The 26272-nt window shown below is 44.9% G+C and overlaps 1 protein-coding gene across 1 annotated transcript in view; it reads right to left on the bottom strand.

Moving 5' to 3' along the window:
* Nucleotides 1–26272, bottom strand: part of SNRNP25 (small nuclear ribonucleoprotein U11/U12 subunit 25) — an 88827-nt gene that overhangs the window by 46740 nt on the left and 15815 nt on the right. Inside the window, exons 4-6 of the mRNA XM_040439897.1 lie at nucleotides 20954–21059; nucleotides 20806–20880; nucleotides 15256–15320 (exon numbers count right to left, since the gene is read on the bottom strand). Of these exons, the coding sequence (XP_040295831.1) occupies nucleotides 15263–15320; nucleotides 20806–20880; nucleotides 20954–21059 (239 nt within the window). The 3' untranslated portion in view covers nucleotides 15256–15262. The remainder of the gene's footprint in view (nucleotides 1–15255; nucleotides 15321–20805; nucleotides 20881–20953; nucleotides 21060–26272) is intronic.

Below are 26272 nucleotides of genomic sequence, written 5' to 3'. Positions count from 1 at the left end.
GCACACGGCCGTGTGCAGCCCGCATCATGGATCCATTCACTTCAACAGGTCCAGGATCCGGGATATGAGTGCTACAGTGTGCTTCCGTGGTGCTTCTGGCTGTGCCTCCGCACCGCAAAAAAGTAGTGCATGCGCTACTTTTTTGCGTTGCGGAGGCACAGCCAGAAGCACCACGGAAGCACTCTGTAGCACTCATATCCCGGATCCTGGACCCATTGAAGTGAATGGGTCCTTGATGCGGGCTGCACACGGCCAGTGCCCGTGTATTGCGGACCCGCCGTATGCGGCCTGCAATATGGCAACGGCGGGCACAAGGTCGTGTGCATGAGCCCTAATAGTCCTCACTGGTACTGTTGACGCAATATTTTAGGTTTTAAAAATGTGGCTCTCGAAAGAAATTTCAATCGTGGTTTTGGCGATATTTGGCTCAGTTGACAAAAAAGTTTGCCCACCACTGCCCTAGGGGAGTGTCCACCAGATGGGGACCTGCATAAATACGGGCGGGTAGCCCTCAGTAAAGAGAGATTCTGCTTCTTACCCTCAATTCGTGCTTTGACTCGTTTTGTAGAGCATCACTAATCACTAGCCCTTGTAAGAGCTCTCTGGATTTCATCCACACTTACAGGAGCATGGATGACTGCTAAAAGGAACCTAACAGCGATCTCTAGAATTCGGGGACAAGGACATCTAAGCGGTCCAACCCTCAGCCAGCCTGAGGCAACCGTAACAATTGGTGGCACAACGGTGGGATGGTCCTTTATTTCCCAGGAGAGTAGCTGAACGGATGGAAAGTACTTATGACAAGCTGAAACGGACTACCTTAAAAGATTTGTTGGAAAGCCGTGGAGGAATTGCCAGCAACCGGCCCAGGAGAGAGCCGATTGCGGAGTTAACCGAGCTGGACCGGAATTGTACCATGGCAGAGGCATCATCACCCAGGGAGGATGAGGCCACCCGAATGGTAAAAGCCAGGATGCTGACGTATGGACCGAATATCTCAGAGGAGAGGATTGCTGCACTGTATACTGAAGCAGCCGAAGAGATACAGGATCGGAGGGACCATGAGTACCGTATGTATACGACACCGCCCCCTGTTGTACCCACAGTAATGACAACTGTCCCCTCTAGTCCTGGGAAGAAAAAGGTCCCTTATGCTGCGTTCAAACAATTTCAAGAGACTGAGGGGGGGGGGCAGATTACGAAAGATTGTGTGCCCTACATCAAGTAACCACCGACGATTGGATTACATTGCTTACGGGTAAATTAACTGGTAGGGCTGCTGATGCCTTCCGGGATATGCCAGCTGAGAAAGTTACCCAATACATATGGATAAAAGAGGCATTGTTAAAAAGGTATGCTGTGACACCTGATACGTATCACCGGCAGTTCAGAGAACTGGCCAAGAAACGCAGCGATACACACACAGAATGGGCCAACCGATTGCACCGAGCTACTAATCATTGGATTACGGGCAGTCAAGCGGTAACCGCTGAGGAAGTGTTACAAATATTTCTGCTAGAACATTTTTACAAAGGATTGGAGCCAAAATTATTACTATGGTTGTTAGACAAGCAACCCACCATGCTCAAGACAGCTGCCCATCTCGCTGACGAATACGCAGATCGGGTACTACACGAACTTCCAAGCTCCAGACCCACTCCACCCACAGAACCACAGGATACTTACAGACCACCTCCCCGCATCAAGTTTCAGGCTCCAATTCCACCAGGCCCCACCAGGTACCAGAGACCAGTTAATACCAGTTATGACAGAGCCAGAGGAACCTGTCACAACTGCCACGAACCAGGACATTATGCCAGGCAGTGTCCACTCAACACAGAGCGCCCCTACTGGAACCGACCAAAGCCACAAACCACTGCTGTACCAGCTCGCCACCCTAGTGCCTCGTGTGTGTCATCACCCTCCGCTCCAGAGGAATACCTAGGGCAACTCCATGAGGCCAACCAGATCTATGCAGCATCAGATGACAACCGTCAACACCACAGACAGCAGGTACAATTAAAAGGGCGGTCAGTGGAAGGACTACGTGATACTAGCGCCACCATCACGCTAGTTAAAGGCAGTCTTATTCCGGCTCACAAAAGGTCTGGGCAAACTGTGGCTGTACGAGTGGCAGGAGGAGCAGTATACCGGGTACCCACAGCCCGAGTACATTTTAATCGGGGTGCAGGGGAGGGTCAAGTGAATGTGGGCATCATGGACAATTTACCAGCGGAAGTTTTATTGGGCAATGACTTGGGGCCGATGACATCTGCCTATGCCCCTCCTATGGTGCAACAGTCCATCCTGTAACCACCCGGTCGCAAGCCAGTACTGAGAGAGAACCTTCACCAGTGCGGGAGCCACAGGTAGGACAAACTCCTACCCTGACTTTCCCTCAGTCCAATGGGATACTCCTGAGACATTTGAAGCTGAGATTAAGACTGACCTGACGCTACAGAAATATAGGGAGAAAGCTGAACAAGGCATAGGGGGGTTAGATAATGAAATGTTTGCTTGGGAACAGAATAAATTGTACAAATTAACAGAGAAAAAGAGAAACCCAAAATGCCAGTTGGTAATTCCGTTAAAATACTGCAAGGAGATATATTAAGAGTAGGGCATGACATTCCGTTAGCAGGGCATCTAGGAATGACCCGTACGTTACATAGGATCACCCACACCTTTTTCTGGCCGGGAGTACATAATGATGTGAGTACTCATTGTAGGACCTGTGATGAGTGTCAAAGGGTGGGAAAAAGGGGAGATAATCCAAAAGCTCACCTAGCCAATATGCCCATTATTGAAGAGCCGTTTAGTAGGGTGGCCATAGATTTAATAGGACCTCTCGCCACCCCTAGCCCCTCGGGAAAGAAATACATCCTTACTGTAGTTGATTATGCCACCCGGTATCCAGAGGCAGTAGCGCTATCAAAAATTCAGGCCGATACTGTAGCCAATGCCTTGGTACATATTTTTTCCCGTGTTGGGTTTCCCAGGGAAATCCTATCCGATAGAGGCACCCAGTTTACAGCAGAACTAACCCAACAGCTGTGGCACATGTTCAACATAAAATCTTTACTCAGTTCTCCCTACCATCCCCAAACAAACGGTTTGTGCGAGCGATTCAATGGAACACTCAAGCAAATGCTCAAGACCTTTACCAGTGAGTATAGGGATTGGGAGCGGTTCCTGCCACACCTCCTGTTCGCATATCGGGAGGTGCCGCAGGAATCCACGGGTTTCTCCCCGTTTGAACTACTTTATGGGAGAAAAGTGCGAGGACCCTTGGACTTTATTAGGGAACACTGGGAGGGAGCCACTGAGAATGACGGGGTCCCTATCGTGCCATATGTATTAGAGCTTAGGGACCGGATGGAACAACTAGCCAGATCTGTCCAAGCCAAGTTCCAGACCGCACAGAGACGCCAGAAAGTATGGTACGATAAGGGAGCCCGGCGCCGTATTTTTCAAATAGGACAGAAAGTGATGGTACTTAAACCAGTTAGGCAGGACAAGTTACAAGCCTCTTGGCAGGGTCCTTATAAAGTCGTAGATAAAGTGTGTGACACTAACTATGTCATCGCCAGCTGTCACGATGAAAGGCTACGGAAAACTTTCCATATAAATATGCTCAAGGAGTACAATGATAGACCTGAGGAAGTGACTGCAATATGTAGTCCAGCACATGAAGACCCTGATAATCTTCCCATACCTGATATCTTAAATAGGAAACTGCACCCCGACATACTCAGCCAAGTGCAGATGGGAGAAAAGTTAAGTACCGTTGAGAAGGGCCAGGTAAGTGACATGCTATACCAAAAGAGGTTTACCTTTTCCCAAGACCCAGGGTATACACTCCTCACCACCCATCAGGTGGACACCCCAGGTCAGATGCCCCTTCGCCAGGCCCCTTACCGAATCCCTGAGGCAGTTAGAGACGGGATGAAAAAGGAAATATCTGAAATGCTACGATTAGGAGTAATTGAGTCCTCCGACAGTCCCTGGGCTTCCCAAGTAGTGTTGGTACTGAAAAAGGACGGTACCACTAGATTTTGCGTAGATTATAGAAAGCTAAACGACAAAACGGTTACTGATGCATACCCAATGCCCCGGGTAGATGAGTTGCTCGATCGCATAGCCAGAGGGAATTACTTAACTACCATTGACCTCTGTAAAGGTTATTGGCAGATCCCTCTGGCCAAGGAGGCTGTCCCCAAGTCTGCTTTCGTCACCCCGTTTGGCTTGTATCAATTTAAGGTCATGCCATTCGGGATGAGGAATGCCCCAGCTACGTTCCAGCGCTTGGTAGACAGACTCCTTGATGGCTTCCAGGATTTTGCTTGCGCATACCTGGATGACATAGCGATTTACAGTGAGTCCTGGGAGGAACACTTAACTCAGGTAGGAACTGTTCTGGATCAGATCCGGGCCGCTGGCCTGACTCTGAAGCCAGAAAAATGCCATTTTGGGATGGCCGAAGTGCAGTACCTGGGACATAGAGTGGGATGCGGTAAACAACGCCCTAAACCAGCAAAAATTTAAGCGGTCGCTAACTGGCCAATCCCACTTACTAAGACACAGGTACTGGCATTTCTGGGCACTGCAGGGTATTACAGACGGTCTGTACCCGATTATAGCACCATTGCAAAACCCCTGACCGATTTGACGAAAAAGAACCTCCCCAGACAAGTCCTGTCGTCTCCCCACTGTGAAGAAGCCTTTTTTCAAGCTCTGAAAAAGGCTCTTGTGAATGCTCCTATTTTGAATGCCCCAGTCCCTAACAAACACTTTATTGTCCACACAGACGCTTCCATGTTCGGGCTGGGGGCAGTTCTAAGCCAGGTCGGAGAGGCGGGGGAGGGGGGGAGGGAGCATCCTGTTGCCTACATCAGTAGAAAGCTCCTACCACGAGAGGTCAGTTATGCCACGGTGGAAAAGGAGTGTTTGGCCCTGGTGTGGGCCCTAAAGAGACTAACCCCCTACTTATATGGTCAAGAATTTACACTCATTACAGACCATAATCCTCTCGTCTGGCTAAACCGTGTCTCCGGGAACAATGGTCGGTTATTGCGCTGGAGCCTGTCATTACAACCTTTCAATTTTACCATTCAATACCGACCAGGAAAACAAAACGGTAATGCCGATGGTTTGTCCCGGCAGACTGATATCAGCCCAGAGTAAAGTTGTTCTGGACAGCCTCAAGTTGCCCTGAAATAGGGTCAAACCGTGTCTGCCAGAGTGTTCCACAAGGAGGGAGCTATGTTACAGTTACACTCTGGCTGATACTTTGTTGCAACAATGTATTTTGGTTATTTAAGACATGAAAGCCGGGTCACTTGGTACTTGCCCGATTTGAACAGTGATACCCCAGATTGGTATGCCATGGAGCCCATTCGGATAACGAAAGACTATGTGAAAGTAAAGACTTTGGCTCCATGGCGATTCTACTGTATTCGCACAGTCTGAGTGCCATTTACCTAATAATATGCACTCAGACCGGAGCTATCTGGGGATGTGTTACATGTCTATGTTTACTGTAATGGTGGTGACATTGTATGTTTGAGTAGTGATTTCTGTCCTGTTGTCCCCACATGTATAGTGGCGATCTCCCTTTGTCCTGAGAGATAACGGAATTACTCCTCGGTTGTCTCCAGGGTACGTGTCTATGTTTATTGCAAGGGTTGCGACATTGTATGTTTGAATGGTGATTTCTGTCCTGTTGTCCCCACGTGTATAGTGGCGATCTCCCTTTGTCCTGAGAGATAATTGAATTACTCCTCGGTTGTCTCCGGGGCAGAGAGGAGGAAACCAGGATGCATTGTGGGGATGTATTGTGTCTGTGTGTCCTGAATTGTTGTTCATCTGTCCTGTGTCACAGTCTTCCAACTGGTCCCCCTAGGGGAGTGTCCACCAGATGGGGACCTGCATAAATACGGGCGGTTAGCCCTCAGTAAAGAGAGATTCTGCTTCTTACCCTCAATTCGTGCTTTGACTCATTTTGTAGAGCATCACTAATCACTAGCCCTTGTAAGACCTCACTGGATTTCATCTACACTTACAGGAGCATGGATGACTGCTAAAAGGAACCTAACAGCGCTCTCTAGAATTCGGGGACAAGGACATCTAAGCGGTCCAACCCTCAGCCAGCCTGAGGCAACCGTAACAGTATATACTGTGCCATATACCACCAGAGCGCCTGGTAGGCATCCTGCAGCCATAGCTCCTGCCATACCCGGTGCTCTAGTTCCTTCACCCATTCCTCCAGGGGCTGCTCTCCCAGGAAGGGCATCCACGGGGCCACTTGCTTTTGCAATCGCTGCTCTTCACTGCGGAGATTCTCGCCTCGCTGGTATTGTACATTATCCAGGGCCTGGTACCAGATGCCTTTCCATAATGCATCCCTGCCATCCAGGTCTTCCTCATCGTATGCCACTGCTGGTTCCATGCTGCTGCTGGCAGGGTTGCTGTACTGGGACATGCGTTGCCCTCAAATTGTAATTCCAGGGAATTATGTCTCCTGTAGCTGTCCTTCTGGCTGTGGGAACGATCCCGCCGCTTGCCACCAATTGTAACGGCATACAAGGGAATACTCCAAACTCCCGAACGGAACCTCACGAATAGCTGCTAGCAGAGTGAATAGGAAACGCACCCAAGCGGCTTACACTCCTAGCAATCAGTCTCTAACAGCATACAGTGAATCCCCCAAAGAACGAGACCAAGCACCGTGTTGAGGGTAAAGCAGTGGACAGCCAGAGCTGTATGTTTATTGTTCTTATATAACATTGTTACACATTAGTACCACCCACAGGGTTTTGTAAGACAACCAGTAAACACGTACAATACACTCAGACACTCCCACACAAAATCCTCCCCTCTGCCTGTGATACAATTACCTTACACAATAGGTTAATGTAATTATCACAGGCAGGAGAATACACAGTGTTACACAATGTCTTCTGTCCTGGAGATAACCGAGGAGTAATTCAATTATCTCTCAGGACAAAGGGAAATCGCCAATACACACGTGGGGACAATAGGACAGAAATCACTATTCAAATATACAATGTCACAACCATTACAGTAAACATAGACATTTAACATATCCCCAGATAGCTTCGGTCTCAGTGCATTCAATTATTAGGTGAATGGCACTCAGACTACACGAATACAGTTCAATTGCCATGGAGTTTAAGTTTAGCATGGGCTGATGAGAGGGCCCATAATCCTGGGGCAAGAGGCTGGCAACCAGGCTTCTCCAGCACCCAGTGGCGAGGTTGGTTTCGCCACATGTACCATCTGGTTTTGTAACCAGAAAAAGCGGAGAGTAATAACTAGAGATAAGCAAATTTTTCTAAAATTTGATTTGAATAAATTCAAGGCGAATTACATTAAAAAAAACTGCTATTTCCTGGCTGCAGAGAGCCTTTATAGTGGTGTAGAATACTGTGCCTTGCAGTAACACGCATAGGGAGTCTGCTTTGGTAGTGAAATAATACTGTGAGTCCGTATTACATGCAGATGACGGGCGTCGCTCTTAGAATCACTGCACACTTCACTTATTTGGGCAGTCACGGGGGCCAAAACTGACCAAATAACTCACGTATGAACTCAGCCTTACAGGCCAATGTTAACGCCAACAATAAGCGCACTCCTTTTACACGGTCATCAGCTTATTCCACATAGATGTCTACAGAACCTGTTCTATTAAACGCTTATACAAGTAGAGCCCCCCGACAGAGTGGAGAGGGTGTCAGCAGTAAATTTATGTCGACGTCGCAGATTATTTTGCCCTTCCTCTGATCCGTCAAAACAATAACCCACAAAAAAACTGATCCTGTCTGTGGAGCATCCACCTTCACTCGGTCAGCATTTGGTCAGTAATCCATCAGTATTGCTAATGCCAAAAACACAGGAGTGGATCCAAAACAGAGATGACACGTGAACGGAATATTTGCATGTCTTCTGTGTTTTGTACCCACTCCTGCTTTTGGCTACCAAATCATAGGCTGATGGGACCATACAGGCCTTACAGCTGCTACACAGACAGGATCCAATGTGCGTCTCATTTTTCTTTTCTTCTGACAGATCAGAAGATGGGTTAAAGGGAACCTGTCACCAGGATTTTGTGCATAGAGCTGGGGACATGGGCTGCTAGATGGCCGCTAGCACATCTGCAATACCCAGTCCCCATAGCTCTCTGTGCTTTTATTGTGTTAAAAAACTGTTTTGATCCATATGCAATGCCCCGCGTCCTCCGAATCTCCTCCTTGCTGGCTGACGTCACAGAGATGGAGCGCCGAAAGCTCGCGATGCGCGAGCTAGCGCATGCGCAGTGTCGGCATCATGTTCATTCCCTGTGCTGGCATCAGCACAGGGAACGAACTAGGCATGCGCTAGCTCGCGCATCGCAAGATTTCGGTGCTCCAGCTCTGTGACGTCAGCCAGCAAGGAGACGATTCGGAGGATGCGGGGCGGTGCTGGGCTCCTTTCCGCTTGACTCATCTCCGGACACAGGACTCATATCAGGTTCATTTGCATATGGATCAAAACGTTTTTTTAACACAATAAAAGCACAGAGAGCTATGGGGACTGGGTATTGCAGATGTGCTAGCGGCCATCTAGCAGCCCATGTCCCCAGCTCTATGCACAAAATCCTGGTGACAGGTTCCTTTTAAATAAATGATGATGTCAGCCAAGCTAAAAAAAAAGCCAAATAGTGGCCCAGTCATGAAGTGTGGAGGTTGGGAATAGCATGAGAAGTCCCCAGAGTGGTGAGGTTGCAGCAGCATGAGGAGACCACAGATTGTCCCAATGACAGAGCCTGAAGGTGGCGGCAGCATGAGGAGGCCACAGAGTGGCACATTGACAGAGTCTGGAGGTGGCAGCAGCAGCATCAGGAGGAGGCCACAAAGTGGTAATGTGACATAGTGTGGAGGTGGTAGCAGCAGGAGGTGACACCCGAGTGGCAAGGTGACATTGTGTGGAGGTGGCAGCAGCATCAGGAGGCCACAGAGTGGCAAGATGATATAGTGTGGAGGTGGGTGGCAATACAGACGATTGCAGGACGTTTCTTGTTGCCTACTACTCTGCTTCCTCTTCTACCGCCTGCTCGTCTGGTCAGCGTAACACCTGCACCACCAACTTCAGCACAGCCAGGAGGAAACGACAGTAGGCTGTTTTGAAACTCACCTGTTTGGCAGGAAAATGACACACTGCGCAGGAGCTGTGGACGGGCATGAAACAGACCGATGAGTGGTTGGTGCCACTGAGCCTCAAGCCCGGCCTGGTGGTGTGCGATAACGGGCAACATCTCGTAGCAGCTCTGGGCCTAGCCGGTTTGACGCACATCCCTTGCCTGGTGCATGTGCTGAATTTGGTTGTGCAGAAGCTCCTCAAAAGTTACCCCGATATGTCAGAGCTGCTTCAGAAAGTGCGGGTCGTCTGTGCGCGATTTCGGCGCTCTCACCCTAATGCTGCTAGTCTGTCTGCGCTGCAGCGTAACTTGGGCCTTTCCGCTCACCGCCTCATATGTGACGTACCCACAAGGTAGAACTCCACCTTGCACATGCTGGAGAGACAGCAGCAGCAGGCGATAATGGAGTTTCAGCTGCAGCATGCACGGGTGAGTCGCTCTACGGAACAGCACCACTTCACCACCAACGAGTGGGCCCCGATGCGGGACGTGTGTGCCTTGTTGCGCTGTTTTGAGTACTCCACTAACATGGCCAGTGCCGATGACGCTATACAAAGCATTACTATCCCACTTCTATGTCTCCTTGAAAAAACGCTTCGGGCGACGATGGAAGAGTATGTGGCACAGGAGGAAGAGGAGGTTATCCATTTCCACGGTCATCAGGCCAGTCATTCACAAGTGGCTCGGAGGGTGGGTTCCAGGTACACAACTGTCCAGCCAGAACACAGTTCTGGAGGATGATTATGAGGATGATGATGAGGAAGAGGAACCGCGTTCACAGCAGGATGGCACCCAAAGCAGCTCATGGCCATCACTGGAACATGGCTGGGGGGATACAAAGGATACAGACTATACACCTCCCACAGAGGACAGCTTGTCATTGCCTCTGCGCAGCCTGGCACACATGAGCGACTACATGCTGCAGTGCCTGCGCAACGACCACCGGGTTGCCCACATTCTAACCAGTGCTGATTACTGGGTGGCCACCCTGCTGGATCCCTGCTACAAGGACAACATGCCGTCCTTAATTCTGTCACTGGAGCGTGTTATGAAGATGCACGAGTACAAGAGCATGCTGATAGATGCGCTGCTGATGGCATTCCCACCTGACAGCGGGGGCTCAGTGGAAGTACAAGGCGAAGGTAGAGGAGGAGGATGAAGTCGCCAATGCAGCTGGGGCACCGCCAGCACCTCAGAAGGAAGGGTTAGCATGGCTCGAAATGTGGAAAAGCTTGTCAGCAAGCCACAACAACCAGCACCACCAGCTGATACAGAATGTCTTAGCAGGAGGCAGCATTTCAGCAACATGATTGAGCAGTATGTGTGCACACACCTACATGTACTGACTGATGGGTCTGCCCCCTTAAACTTCTGGGTCTCCAAATTGGGCACATGGCCTGAGCTTGCCCTTTACCCCTTGGAGGTGCTGGCCTGCCCTGTGGCCAGTGTATTGCCCGAACGTGTTAAGCACGGCAGGGGGGGGGGGGGGTGATCACAGGCAAGCGCAGCCGCCTGTCCACAGTCAACGTGGACAAGCTCACGTTCATTAAAATGAACCAGGCATGGATCCCACAGGACTTGTCTGTACCTTGTGCTGAATAGAAGTATACCGGCCGCACCAAGCCATTGTTATACTCCAGCGCACTTTCTCTTTTCATTCTCTATTCTATTTCCCAATGTTTAGGGTTTTCCCAAATTTATAATAAATAAAAAATTTATAATAAATAAATTTAAAAAAAAAAATTGCACTTTTATTTTGTTTTCTGCGGGACAAGTTGCACTTTCCAACGCCACCATTTAATATTGCATATGATGTATTGGGAAGCGGGAAAAAGATTCCAGATGGGGTGAAATATAAAAAAAAAAAAAAAAAAAGTAATTCCACCACAGTTTTATGGTTTTTTATTTTATTTACGACGTTCAATGTACGCTAAAACTGATCGGTTACTTTTATTCTACAGGTCAGTACGGATCCAGCGATACCTTATATGTATAGGGAACTATAACAATCAATCATTAGATTACTATTATCATAGACTCTAATGCACTTGCATTGAAACTATGATGATTTTACTACTTTCTTATGGAGCCTTAATACAGGCAAGGGCTCACAGGAAATACTATGCAGCAGCCTCGTGTCATTCACAAAGACAGGGGCTGCTGCACACACGCTCTGGCTCCTCAGATCGCCGCACGGGGGACCAGGGCATAACCGGAAGCGATTGACCACGGCATCTGAGGGGTTAAATGTCCGAGATCTGCATTGCTGCTTGTTGTGGACATGAGCCGCGGGTTTCTGCTATAAGAAGCAGGCGGCCACGGCGCCAGCAGCGCTCAGGAGCGGGCGCCATCTTTAAAGACCCAGCCAGCGTCGTACATGTACGGCGTTAAAGGGAAAAAAAATATATATATAAAAAAAATAAAAACAGTGTTGGCTACCTCCTCCACCGCCGCTTCCACGTCCACCGCCTCCTCAACCTCCTACTTCACTTTGACCTCCGCCTCTTAGTTCAAGATTATTATTTTTTCCCTATCCACATTTGTTTGCAGGGCAATTGTCCTCCTCTTACCCCCATTTTGCTTCCTTTTGCAGCCCTCTAGCCTTTACTATGACTATTTTACAGCCATTTTAGTGCACCAAAGTTCGGGTCCCTATTGACTTCAATGGGGTTCGGGTTTGAGTTCGGGTCCAGTTCGGGTCCCGAAACCGAACTTTCACCCGAAGTTCGGCCGATCCTGGCGAACCCGAACATCCACGGGTCCGCTCAACCCTATTTATGACCTCTTAGTGCTTTAGAGATAAGAGATGAGAGTTATTAGATGACCTGCTCAAAGTGAAAGTGTCATACACTTAGAAAAACAGTTAACCCTTTGTGACAGAATGGCTCAATATTTTTAATAAAGGCCAACTGAAAATATGATTTTTAGCCAAACATGAGTAAAATGCAATAATGAAAAAAAATTGCCTCCAAAGGTGTACATAGTCTTTAACATTAGTCTACGCTGAACAGCGAGACGATTCCTACATTCCTGATCCCTTTACATGTCATCTTCTAAACACATTTGAAAATAAGGTAAAAGATGTATGCTGCATTAAAGGAGAGATCCTTAGGCTACTTTCACAGTAGCGTTTCTATTTTCTGGTACTGAGATCAGTCACATCCCTTATCTTATCTCTAAAGCGCTTTAGTTTTGTCCCCATTGTCAATGGGGACAAAATGTAACTGAACAGAATAGAATGCTCCAAAAAGCATTCCGTTCAGCTCTCATACCAGAGAGCAAAAAAAATAAAAAATCTAAAATTGGCTGTATTTTCCCAGTAACAGCGATGCCCACTCCCTGGTACTGCCGTTCTACTTCTTTAAAGGATATGTACACCTTCGGCGGTAAGGCTACTTTCACACTGGTGTTTTTGCTGGATCCGTCGCCGCGAAACGCGTTGGTGGATTAGGGCTTATACTCTGAGGGTTTTCTAAATAGGTCCAAGGTGCCAGCTGGCTGGGGGTTACGCTTCTCATGACGGGTGCTCCCCTTTGCTAGACTAGGGCTTAATAGGGAAAGCACAAGTAGGCTAGCATACCAATAGCACTGCCTTTGTTATGATGAACTGCCACTAAAACTATATTTACCCCGACCAGCTGATGTTATCTGTATTGAGACCTGACACTTAACCCTTCATGATCTGCCAGCACAAAATATGACTATTTGAAGATTTTAATTGTTATAGTAAAAGTTAAGTTTTACAACACTTTAGAAGGAGGTCCCAGTTGTTGTCTACAATACCCTCTACTCCCTGGGCTATTCACTGAGCACTTTATTAGTCAGTTACGTTTTGTTTTAAAGATGTACATAGCCTTTAACCAGTTCGCTACCTGTACGGAGCTGGAGCCATGTGTAAACATTGCACCCGCTCGCACGTGCAGCGGGCGCCACGGCTGGCAGATCTCTGCTGTTTTAAACAGCAGACACCTGCGGCAAACTACAGTGACCGCCAATAAATACAGATCGCGGCAATTAAAGGCCTTTAGATGCCGTGATCAAGTGAGATCACACCATCTAAATGCGCAAAAACCCTGCAGCCAATGTGGGCATCGGTAGTTGCGCTGAACGCTGTAAGCCTCGCTGACGAGGCTTTAAGTGTTCATGCTGCAATTCTTATTTTGGCCACCTGATGGCAGGCCAGGATAAGAAATGAGCAATTTCTAGTGTAAATCTCATTTTAAAAATCCCTGATAGAACAAAATCAAAAATTTAAAAACATTATTTATAGGCTCATGAGCTTCAAAATCGTCACAATTTTTTTTTTAAAAAAAGTTAAAAAAATACATTAAAAATTAAAAACTATAAATGTTTAAATCACCCCCTTTCCGTATAATTAAAAAATAAATACCAACATCATCGCGACCGAAAACGCCCATACTATTTAAAAAAAAATAAAAAATTCGAATGCGAATGGCATAACGGAAAAAAGGGTAAAAATGGCCAATTTGCCATTTTTCATTGCTTCTCTTACCCAAAACAATGTAATTAAATGTGTTCAAAAAGTCATGCCCACTCCAAAATTGTATCAATAAAAATGAGATTGTCCCGCAAAAAATTAGCCCCTAAACGGCTCAACAGAAGTATAAGTATAGAAAAGTTATGGGGGTCACAACGTTTAAATTTATTTTTACACTATTTAGACATAAAAACCTATACATATGGGGTCTCGTTGTAATCGTACTGACCCAGAGAATGAAGGGCATGGGTCAGTTTTGCCGGAAACAAAACGCAGTGGGAGCAAAACCCGAAAAAGTGGAGAAATTGCATTTCTTTCCAATTCCACCCCATTTGGAATTTTTTTACCGCTTCCCACTACATTTTATTCCATAATTAACGGTGGTATTAGAAAGTACAACTTGTCCCACCAAAAAATAAGCCCTCATACAGCTATGTGACCGGAAATATAAAAAAAGTTATGGCTCAAGGAAAATAGGGAAGAAAAATGAAAACGCAAAAACTAAAAAGCCTAAGTAAACAGAGATGAGTGGCAATGTTTCTGGAAGCAGCTAATACAACCCCTTTAAAGGGAACCAGTCCAGAACTTGACGGTGACTGCATCGCCGGCATCATAATAAAGTGACAGGCTCCCTGGTTACAAACAGCAGTGTTTTAGGCCAATTTCACACAAGAGTATTCAGTCCGGGAAACACTCACCACATGACGGTGGTGAGTATAAACCAAACTGAACACTGCTCCTCAGAATCACAATGATTTCTGACTATGTGTGTTCCTGCCTGACTCATGTAGTTACATAATGCAGTGAATACAGTTTAGTAGACCTGTGGCAAGGAAGTAGCACACATAGTCAGAAATGTTAATGCTCATCAGAGGAGCAGTGTTCAGTTCAGAAAATACCCCATCACACAAAGCAAGTTTCCAAGACTGAAAAGGTGAAATTGGCCTTGCTCTTTAGGTTTAACATAGTTTAAAAATGAGCTAGGAATGAGAGAGTTTTGGGGGATGCCCCCCCAGCTTGATGCTTGGAAGCTGGAAGCAGACAAACCAGTGGAGACTGACATCAATTACTTTTCTCCCCGTTCCAGGCTCAATGGACCGATTTTGGCTTCCTAGTACAAACATGAGGATTAATAGAAGGGAGATACTACAGCTCATAAACCAGACAAGTATTTATTGTGTATTACTGTTATCTGAATTAGAACCACAGGTCAGCTGTTCCACTTTCGCTCTTAAGGGTGCATTACACCTGAAGATTTTTCAGCGTTCGTAGTAATGCTCGTTAGTGATCATCTGGCAGGCTAATACTGCCGCTGATTGCCTGAAGAACGAGCAAACTCACATTCATCCGGCAATCCAAATCTTGACAGGTTACAAACAAATCCTCGTTTGCAGGCAGCAGATCGTGGCGTCTAATCACAATCTGCTGCTGGCAAACAATGATTCAGTATAGAGATGAGCTCCTCCCTATACTGAGGAGGAGATAGCTGCATGTCACAGCAGCGGACACACAACAATCGCCTGTTAAATCGGGCTACAATCTTTAGAAAACTGACACTTACCAGATCATTACTTCTTTTTCAGTTTCTTCACGAACACCACTTCATCTCTGTTTTTAATACCATATCTAAAAGACATCATATAGTTTAGTGAACGGGTACAGCAATGATGGACTCATTAACCAGTTCAAGACCAGGCCATTTACAACCCCACCCCCCTTTCCTGGCCAGGCACATTTTTATTTTTTTTAGTACTTCCGTCTTTGAAAGCCAAATCTTCTTTTTCCATTTGTTGTTTAAATCATTTTTTCACCTCTTTCAGTGACATATAGGACTTTATTTTATTTTTGTGTTTTTTTGTTTTTTTTACATCAGGGAAAACTTAAAAAGGTATTCACATTTTATAGCACAACTAAAATATTTTTTTTAAACTACACCTCCTTTCAGTTATGACCATTTTGATATAGGGGACATACAGTCTATGATCACCAGCGGTACAGCTACAAGCTGCAGTCTGGCATGATTTAGCATTTTTAATACAGTATTCTATGCTCTAGAAATCCCAAAAATCTGGCACAGGAATTTACCTGATATAACCACTGGCCTCTGTTAATGTGGAATGTCCTAATCCGCCACAGCCCTGAGAATGCTGGACTATCTCTGCTGTCAGGTTGCTATTAAAGGGCTTGTCCAAGAATGAAAACGTAGAACTTATCTACAGGATAGTTGAGGGTCTGTGTGCCTTATTTTAAAGTGTACAACACAGCGTTCAACTAAAGACTCATTCACACGTCAGCGTTTTGGTCAGTGATTTCCATCAGTTATTGTGCGCCAAAACCAGGATTGGAGCCTCCACAGAGATAAGGTATACGGGAAAGATCGGCACCTGGTTTTGGCTCACAATCACTGATGTAAATCACTGAACTGTGAATGAGGCCTAACTCTGGCAGTCCCACAGAGTTTGAAGGGCACAGTAGCATGCATACTTAACCGCAGCTCCATTCAAACAGTGGACACAGGTCTCCCGTTTTCATGACTGTGGGGGCCTCAGGGGTTGGACTCCAACCTGTAGGCGATAAGTGGTCATTCTGGGACAACCTCTTTAACCTCTTAAGGACATAGGGCGTACAGGTACGCCCTTGTGCCCTGGTACTTAAGGACACAGGGCGTACATGTACGCCCTGTGTATTTTCGATCACTGCCGTGCGGCTGGCAGTGATCGGAACCCGGTGCCTGCTCAAATCATCGAGCAGGCACCTAGGCTAAATGCGCGGGGGGGTCCCGTGACCCCCCCATGTCGGCGATCGCGGCAAACCGCAGGTCAATTCAGACCTGCGGTTTGCTGCGATTTCTGAAGTTTCTGGTCCCCGCAGTCCCTGACCGCAGGGATCAGAAACTTTATATGCCATAAAAAAAGTTTTATTTACCCCCCCCTGCACCCCCGAATGATTTTTATGGTGGCGGGAGGTGCAGGGGGAGGGTTGCGGGCGGTGTGGGCGGTGCGGGAGGCGGGCGGTGCGGCAGGCGGGATCGCGATCCCCCGCCCGCCTCCCCTTGTATAATCGTTGGTGTCTAGTGGGGATACCAGGGTGCCAGCACATTGCTGGCACCCTGGTATAAACGGCTGACATCTGCGATGCGATGTCAGCCGTTTAACCCTTTCCATACAGCGGTCCGTACGGACCGCTGTATGGAAAAGGTTAACAGCGCAGGGAGCTCCCTCCCTCTCCCATCGGGGGGCTGCTGTGCCTTTGCAGCCCCCCGATGGGGAGGGAGAGAGCCCCCAGAGAGCCCCCCGAGAGATCCCCTCCTTACCCTTCCCCGTCTGCGAAGTTCTGAGCAGTACTGAGCAGACGGGGAAGGTTCCCATGGCAACAGGACGCCTCTCAGGCGTCCTGCTGTCCATGGTGCTGAACAGATCTGTGCTGAATGGCATAGATCTGTTCAGTGTAAGTAAAATACAGTACAGAACAATATATATTGTTCTGTACTGTATTATTCAGACATCAGACCCACTGGATCTTCAAGAACCAAGTGGGTCTGGGTCAAAAAAAAGTGAATAAAAGTGAAAAAAAAGTAAAAATCAAAAAACACATTTATCACTGATAAAAAATGAAAAAAATAAAATTCCCTACACATGTTTGGTATCGCCGCGTCCGTAACGACCTGATCTATAAAACGGTCATGTTACTTTACCCGAACGGTGAACACCATAAAAATAAAAAATAAAAAACTATGATGAAATTGAAATTTTGCCCACCTTACTTCCCAAAAAAGGTAATAAAAGTGATCAAAAAAGTCGCATGTACGCCAAAATTGTAACAATCAAACCGTCATCTCATCCCGCAAAAATCATACCCTACCCAAGATAATCGCCCAAAAACTGAAAAAACTATGGCTCTTAGACTATGGAAACACTAAAACATGATTTTTTTTGTTTCAAAAATGAAATCATTGTGTAAAACTTACATAAATAAAAAAAAAGTATACATATTAGGTATCGCCGCGTCCGTATCGCCCGGCTCTATAAAAATATCACATGATCTAACCCCTCAGATGACCACCGTAAAAAAATAAAAATAAAAACGGTGTAAAAAAAGCCATTTTTTGTCATCTTACGTCACAAAAAGTGTAATAGCAAGCAATCAAAAAGTCATATGCACCCCAAAATAGATGCCAATCAAACCGTCATCTCATCCCGCAAAAAATGAGACCCTACTTAAGATAATCGCCCAAAAACTGAAAAAACTATGGCTCTTAGACTATGGAGACACTAAAACATTTTTTTGGTTTTAAAAATGAAATCATTGTGTAAAACGTACATAAATAAAAAAAATTGTATACATATTAGGTATCTCCGCGTCCGTGACAACCTGCTCTATAAAATTACCACATGATCTAACCTGTCAGATGAATGTTGTAAATAACAAAAAAAAAACGGTGCCAAAAAAGCTATTTCTTGTTACCTTGCCGCACAAAAAGTGTAATATAGAGCAACCAAAAATCATATGTACCCTAAACTAGTACCAACAAAACTGCCACCCTATCCCGTAGTTTCTAAAATGGGGTCACTTTTTTGGAGTTTCTACTCTAGGGGTGCATCAGGGGGGCTTCAAATGGGACATGGTGTCAAAAAAACCAGTCCAGCAAAATATGCCTTCCAAAAACCATATGGTGTTCCTTTCCTTCTGCGCCCTGCCATGTGCCCGTACAGCTGTTTACGACCACATATGGGGTGTTTCTGTAAACTACAGAATTAGGGCCATAAATAATGAGTTTTGTTTGGCTGTTAACCCTTGCTTTGTAACTGGAAAAAAAATATTAAAATGGAAAATCTGCCAAAAAAGTGAAAATTTGAAATTGTATCTCTATTTTCCATTAAATCTTGTGCAACACCTAAAGGGTTAACAAAGTTTGTAAAATCAGTTTTGAATACCTTGAGGGGTGTAGTTTCTTAGATGGGGTCACTTTTATGGAGTTTATAATCTAGGGGTGCATCAGGGGGGCTTCAAATGGGACATGGTGCCAAAAAAACAGTCCAGCAAAATCAGCCCTCCAAAAACCAAACGGCGCACCTTTCACTCTACGCCCCGCTGTGTGCCCGTACAGTAGTTTACGGCCACATATGGGGTGTTTCTGTAAACAGCAGAGTCAGGGCAATAAAGATACAGTCTTGTTTGGCTGTTAACCCTTGCTTTGTTAGTGGAAAAAATGGGTTAAAATGGAAAATTAGGCAAAAAAATGAAATTCTCAAATTTCATCGCCATTTGCCAATAACTCTTGTGCAACACCTAAAGGGTTAACGACGTATGTAAAATCAGTTTTGAATACCTTGAGGGGTGTAGTTTCTTAGATGGGGTCACTTTTAGGGAGTTTCTCCTCTAGGGGTGCATCAGGGGGCTTCAAATGGGACATGGTGTAAATAAACCAGTCCATAAAAATCAGCCTTCCAAAAACCAAACGGCGCACCTTTCACTCTACGCCCCGCTGTGTGGCCGTACAGTAGTTTACGGCCACATATTGGGTGTTTCTGTAAATGGCAGAGTCAGGGCAATAAAGATACAGTCTTGTTTGGCTGTTAACCCTTGGTTTGTTAGTGGAAAAAATGGGTTAAAATGAAAAATTAGACAAAAAAATGAAATTCTCAAATTTCCTCCCTATTTGCCAATAACTCTTGTGCAACACCTAAAGGGTTAACAACGTATGCAAAATCAGTTTTGAATACCTTGAGGGGTGTAGTTTCTTAGATGGGGTCATTTTTGGGTGGTTTCTATAATGTAAGCCTCGCAAAGTGACTTGAGACCTGAACTGGTCCCTAGAAATTGAGTTTTTGTAAATTTCGGAAAAATTTCAAGATTTGCTTCTAAACTTCTAAGCCTTATAACATCCCCAAAAAATAAAATATCATTCCCAAAACAATTCAAACATGAAGTAGACATATGGGGAATGTAAAGTCATCACAATTTTTGGGGGTATTACTATGTATTACAGAAGTAGAGAAACTGAAACTTTGAAATTTGCTAATTTTTTTCAAATTTTTGTTAAATTAGGTATTTTTTGGTGCAAAAAAAATTTTTTTTTTGACTCCATTTTACCAGTGTCATGAAGTACAATATGTGACAAAAAAACAATCTCAGAACGGCCTGGATAAGTCAAACCGTTTTAAAGTTATCAGCACTTAAAGGGACTCTGGTCAGATTTTCAAAAAATGGCCTGGTCCTAAGGTGTAAAAAGGCTGTGTCCTTAAGGGGTTAAAGAAGCAGTCTCACAAAAATGTTATTTTCTGGCCCATTAGAAAAGGTAATGTTACTTGTGGCTGTATTCGCTAGTTATTATACTTTGACTCTCCAAATGACACAGCGCGTGAGGACAGGAAGTCAGTTTCTCTATGTATTCGTAGGGACGCCTCAATGTCAGTCTTATAGGAATGAATAGAGAAACTGACTTGCTCTCCACACATAAGAAGCTGTCAGTTGGAGAGTCATGAAAGGAGAGGAAAATTCACAACTACAGCAACCAGTAGGAAGACTGCCTTCACTATAATTTACATCATGTACCTTTCTAACAGACCAGAGAATATTATATATATATATATATATTTTTTTTTTTATTGGCGGGAGTGCTTCTTTAAGGTTTATAAATACGGATGTGAAGCCTATAAAGGTGATAACACCATTTTATGGGGCGTTAATAAAACCTGCTGTAAAAGGTGTGATCTCAGGGTCCAACAACTGGGAATACAGAGAACAGATCAATCTCCACTGAAATGAATGGGATAGAGTAAAATATCCAAAGTGATCTCACAGCAACTCTACCCCCACATTATACACATATAGGAGGACCAGGGGAAACTTCATGTGTGCATCTACAAACTTATCATTTTATTAGAAATCTATATCTGCAGAGAAGTATCATGCCTTATCTGCCCAAATGTAGGGTGGTACTAGAGATACCACTGAAGGTGACCTGATTCAGCAGCAAACATATTTCAGAGACAAACAATGGTCTGTTGTCGAAACAAGATGTCAGTGAAACCCATAAAATGCATCTCGTCTCTACAGAAAGCAGCTGTCACTGCCTCGTCTCAGGATACTAAGATATTCTGCAACTTACCCTCGAAGACTTTTTTCTTCATTTTCAAGCTTCTCTCCAGAAAAGGACAATTGGTAGGTTCTCCAGACATATTTCCTAGTAAGCAGAAATCTGTGTCAGCTATTACACCACTGAGGATAGCGTTACAAAGAATGCATAGAAAGCTCACCAGCTGATATGCTGTATCCCTCCTTCCCTCTGGTGCTTCAGCTGAACATATCGCTGAATGGCTCGTTTTAAATCGAGAACTGTAGCATTCTGGACAACAACGACAGCTGCAAGCAAAAGGCAAAAATATGTTAATAATATTATGGCATTTGCATCGAAACAAATTATGTATGAAATCATATGACTATTGCGTTACATTGAAAATAATAATTTTCACAGCATTACACTGATCCACCAACAGATGGCGATATAGTACAGTACATAATACTAGTACCGCGCAGTCATCAGTTTATATAGTACAGCACTTGGGACTTCTGAAGTTATAAAATGTTCATTATTGTTTGGTTACGACTATCTTTGAGCGGGATTACACAAACTATCCTGTCTGTAACAAGGCACTATTTATATGTAACCAAAAATTGTGTTCTAATGAAAAGTACCCCACACCACACATTTGAGCAAATATTTTAGAATCAAATCATTCTCATACCAAAAGGGAGGAAAATCTACTTAAAGTGGATGCCTCCCTTAAGCAAATTGCATTTATCATGTAGAGAAAGTTAATACAAGCCACTTACTAATGTATTGTTATTATCCATATTGCTTCCTTTGCTGTCTGGATTCATGTTTCCATCACATTATACACTGCTCGTTTCCATGGTTACAGACCACCCTACAATCCATCAGTGGTGGCCATGCTTGCACACTGTAGGAAAGAGAACCAGCCTATCTGGTGGCCATCTTGTATCTCCGCTGCAACAGTGTTCATAACCCCTGGATATGAGCAGTGTATCAAGAGGCAATATGGATAATGACAATACATTAGTAAGTGTCTTGTATTAGGTTTCTCTACATAATAAATGCCATTTGCTGAAGTGAGACAACCCCTTTAATCCCTTAAGGACTCGGCCCTATTTCACCTTACGGACTTGGCCATTTTTTGCAAATCTGACCAGTGTCACTTTAAAGGGAACCTGTCACCAGGATTTTGTGCATAGAGCTGGGGACATGGGCTGCTAGATGGCCGCTAGCACATCTGCAATACCCAGTCCCCACAGCTCTCTGCTCTTTTATTGTGTTAAAAAACCTTTTTGATCAATATGCAAATGACCTGATATGAGTCCTGTATCCGGAGATGAGTCAAGCGGAAAGGAGCCCAGCACCACCCCGCGTCCTCCGAATCTCCTCCTGGCTGACGTCACAGAGCTGGAGCGCCAAAATCTCGCGATGCGCGAGCTAGCGCATGCGTAGTTCGTTCCCTGTGCTGATGCTAGCACAGGGAATGAACATGATGCCGACAGCATGCGCTAGCTCGCGCATCGCGAGATTTCGGCGCTCCAGCTCTGTGACGTCAGCCAGCAAGGAGGAGATTCGGAGGACGCGGGGCGGTGCTGGGCTCCTTTCCGCTTGACTCATCTCCGGACACAGGACTCATATCAAGTTATTTGCATATTGATCAAAAAGGTTTTTTAACACAATAAAAGCACAGAGAGCTGTGGGGACTGGGTATTGCAGATGTGCTAGCGGCCATCTAGCAGCCCATGTCCCCAGCTCTATGCACTAAATCCTGGTGACAGGTTCCCTTTAAGTGCTGATAACTTTAAAACGCTTTGACTTATCCAGGCCATTCTGAGACTGTTTTTTCGTCACATATTGTACTTCATGACACTGGTAAAATGAAGTAAAAAATAAAAAAATTTTATTTATAAATACCAAATTTACCCAAAATTTGTAAAAAAATTGCAAATTTCCAAGTTTCAAATTTCTCTACTTCTATAATACATAGTAACACCTCCAAAAATAGTTATTACTTTACATTCCCCATATGTCTACTTCATGTATGGATCATTTTGGGAATGATGTTACAAGGCTTAGAAATTTAGAAGCAAATCTTAAAATTTTCAAAAACCAAATTTTTAGGGACCAGTTCAGGTCTGAAGTCACTTTGCAAGGTTTACATAATAGAAACCACCCAAAAATTACCACATTCTATAAAGTACCCCCCTCAAGGTATTCAAAACTGATTTAACAAACTTTGTTAACCCTTTAGGTGTTCCACAAGAATTAATGGAAAATAGAGATACAATTTAAAAAATTTCACTTTTTTGGCAGATTTTCCATTTTAATAATTTTTTTCCAGTTACAAAGCAAGGGTTAACAGCCAAACAAAACTCAATATTTATTGCCCTGATTCTGTAGTTTACAGAAACACCCCATATGTGGTCGTAAACTACTGTACGGGCACACGGCAGGGCGCAGAAGGAAAGGAATGCCATACGGTTTTTGGAAGGCAGATTTTGCTGGACTGTTTTCTTTTACACCATGTCCCATTTGAAGCCCCCCTGATGCACCCCTAGAGTAGAAACTCCAAAAAAGTGACCCCATCTAAGAAACTACACCCCTCAAGGTATTCAAAACTGATTTTACAAACGTCGTTAACCCTTTAGGTGTTCCACAAGAGTTATTGGCAAATGGAGATGAAATTTCAGAATTTCAATTTTTGGGCAAATTTTCAATTTTAATCCATTTTTCCCCAGTAACAAAAGCAAGGGTTAACAGCCAAACAAAACTCAATATTTATGGCCCCCCACACCCCATATGTGGTCGTAAACAGCAGGGCGCAGAAGGACAGGAATGCCATACGGTTTTTGGAAGGCAGATTTTGCTGGACTGTTTTTTTTGACACCATGTCCCATTTGAAGCCCCCCTGATGCACCCCTAGAGTAGAAACTCCAAAAAAGTGGCCCCCTTTTAGAAACTACGGGATAGGGTGGCAGTATTGTTGGTACTAGTTTAGGGTACATATGATTTTTGGTTGCTCTATATTACACTTTTTGTGAGGCAAGATAACAAGAAATAGCTGTTTTGGCACCGTTTTTATTTTTTGTTATTTACAACATTCATCTGACAGGTTAGGTCATGTGATATTTTTATAGACCAGGTTGTCACGGATGCGGCGATACCTAATATGTATACTTTTTTTTATTTATGTAAGTTTTACACAATGATTTCTTTTTTGAAGCCCAAAAAATCATGTTTTAGTGTTTCCATAGTCTGAGAGCCATAATTTTTTCAGTTTTTGGGCGATTACCTTGGGTAAGGTATGATTTTTGCGGGATGAGATGACGGTTTGATTGGCACTATTTTGGGGTGCATATGACTTTTTGATCGCTTGCTATTACACTTTTTGTGATGTAAGGTGACAAAAAATTGTTTATTTAGCACAGTTTTTATTTTTTACGCTGTTCATCTGAGGGGCTAGGTCATGTGATATGTTTATAGAGCTGGTCGATACGGACGCGGCGATACCTAATATGTATACGTCCCCCCCCCCCTATTTTTTACCAATTTTTTTTTACTTTATTTGGGGAAAATTACGATTTTGCTTATTTTTACTTGAAACTTAAAGGGTTTCTACCACCAGAAATACTGTTATGTAGCTGTTTGACATTAGTGATGCGCTAATGTCAGCACTACATAACAGTATGTTTCTAACGTTAGTCCCTGCAGCCGTTTTTGTTAAAAAAGCACTTTCATTATATGCTAATGAGACTCTAGGTGCTATGTGGGCGTAAAATCAGCACCTAGAGGCTCCGTCCACTCACCCATTATGCCGCCCAGGTCCAGTGTTGTGCCCGCCCAGCTCCTCTTGATTGCGGCGGACCGTGCACCCCCCCCGGCGTTGTGACAGGATGCCCGCTGAATGATTTCAGTGGGCATCCTGTTCCTATTAACCCCCGCCGCAATCTACTTTTAAACTTAGGACGTACCGGTACGTCCTGAGTCCTTAAGGGGTTAAACAACTGACTTGTCCTGAAATGTACCAATCAAGCCCTTTAAAATTATTTGCATTCTACACTAAATATATATTTTTTAAAGGGGTTCTCCGGGCTTTTAATATTGATGACCTATCCTCAGGATAGGTCATCAATATCAGATTGGCGGGTGTCCGACACCCGGCACCCCCGTCAATCAGCTGTTTGAAGAGGAGGCGCGCGCCGTGCCAGCCCTGCCTCCTCTTCACGGTTTACCTTCTCGCCGTCGCCTCTGCAGTGGTGAGCAGGTGTAATTACACCTAACCGTCCCATTCATTTCAATGGGGCGGATCGCTCCTATACAGGTGTATGGGAATGATCCGTCCCATTGAATTGAATCGGACGGTTAGGTGTAATTACATCTGCTCACCACTGCAGAGGCGACGGCGAGAAGGTAAACAGTGAAGAGGAGGCAGGGCTGTCACGGCGCGCGCCTCCTCTTCAAACAGCTGATCGGCGGGGGTGCCGGGTGAAGGATAGGTCATCAATATTAAAAGCCCGGAGAACCCCTTTAATATTTGCTTTCTCTTAAAAGGGTTGTGTCACATCAGCAAGTGGCATTTATCATGTAGAGAAAGTTCATACAAGCCACTTACTGATGTGTTATTATCCATATTGCCTCTTTTGCTGGTTGGATTCATTTTTCCATCACATTATACACTGCTCGTTTACATGGTTATGACCGCCCCAAAATCCAGCAGTGGTGGCCATGCTTGCACACTATAGGCAAAGTGCAGGCCTCTTTGGTGGCAGGGACCACGGGAACTCACATAGGCTGATGCTTTTTCCTATAAAGTCCAAGCATAGTCACTGCTGCTGGATGGCAGGGTGGTCATAACCATGGAAACAAGCAGTGTTTAAAGGGGTTGTCCGGGTTCAGAGCTGAACCCGGACATACCCATATTTTCACCCAGGCAGCCCCCCTGATGTTAGCATCAGAGCATCTCATGCTCCGATGCGCTCCCTTGTCCTCCGCTAGATCACGCAGGGCACGGGCTCTTTTGTTTACAATAACACACTGCCGGGCGGAGGCCTCCGCCCGGCAGTGTGTTCGGTGATGTCACCAGCTCTGATGGGCGTGCTTTAGCGCTGCCCTAGCCGTTTTACTGACTAGAGCAGCGCTAAAGCCCGCCCATCAGTGCCGGTGACATCACTGGGCTTCCTGGCAGCTCCATGTGCTGGAAAAATGAATCCCGCCAGCGAAGGAAGCAATATGGATAATCATAATACATTAGTACGGTAAGTGGCTTATAGTATCTCTCTCTACAAAATAAATGTCACTTGCTAAAGTGAGAGGACCCTTTCATCATAAATTTTGTGACCTTATTAACTTAAAAATAATAAAGAAAAGTTGTTAATAATAAAGAAAATAAAATTTTATAATGTAATATCTGTATGGCTTTTACATGTTCTCCTCATGTTTGTGCAGCTCCCTCTCACACACACACACAAATAATATCTCATGCTGATAGCAATATCTATACAGCACTGCAAAATGTGTCGGC

This window comes from Bufo bufo, chromosome 7, assembly GCF_905171765.1.
Source record: "Bufo bufo chromosome 7, aBufBuf1.1, whole genome shotgun sequence".
Lineage (NCBI taxonomy): Eukaryota > Metazoa > Chordata > Amphibia > Anura > Bufonidae > Bufo > Bufo bufo.
This window is presented reverse-complemented; position numbering and strand designations above follow the sequence as displayed.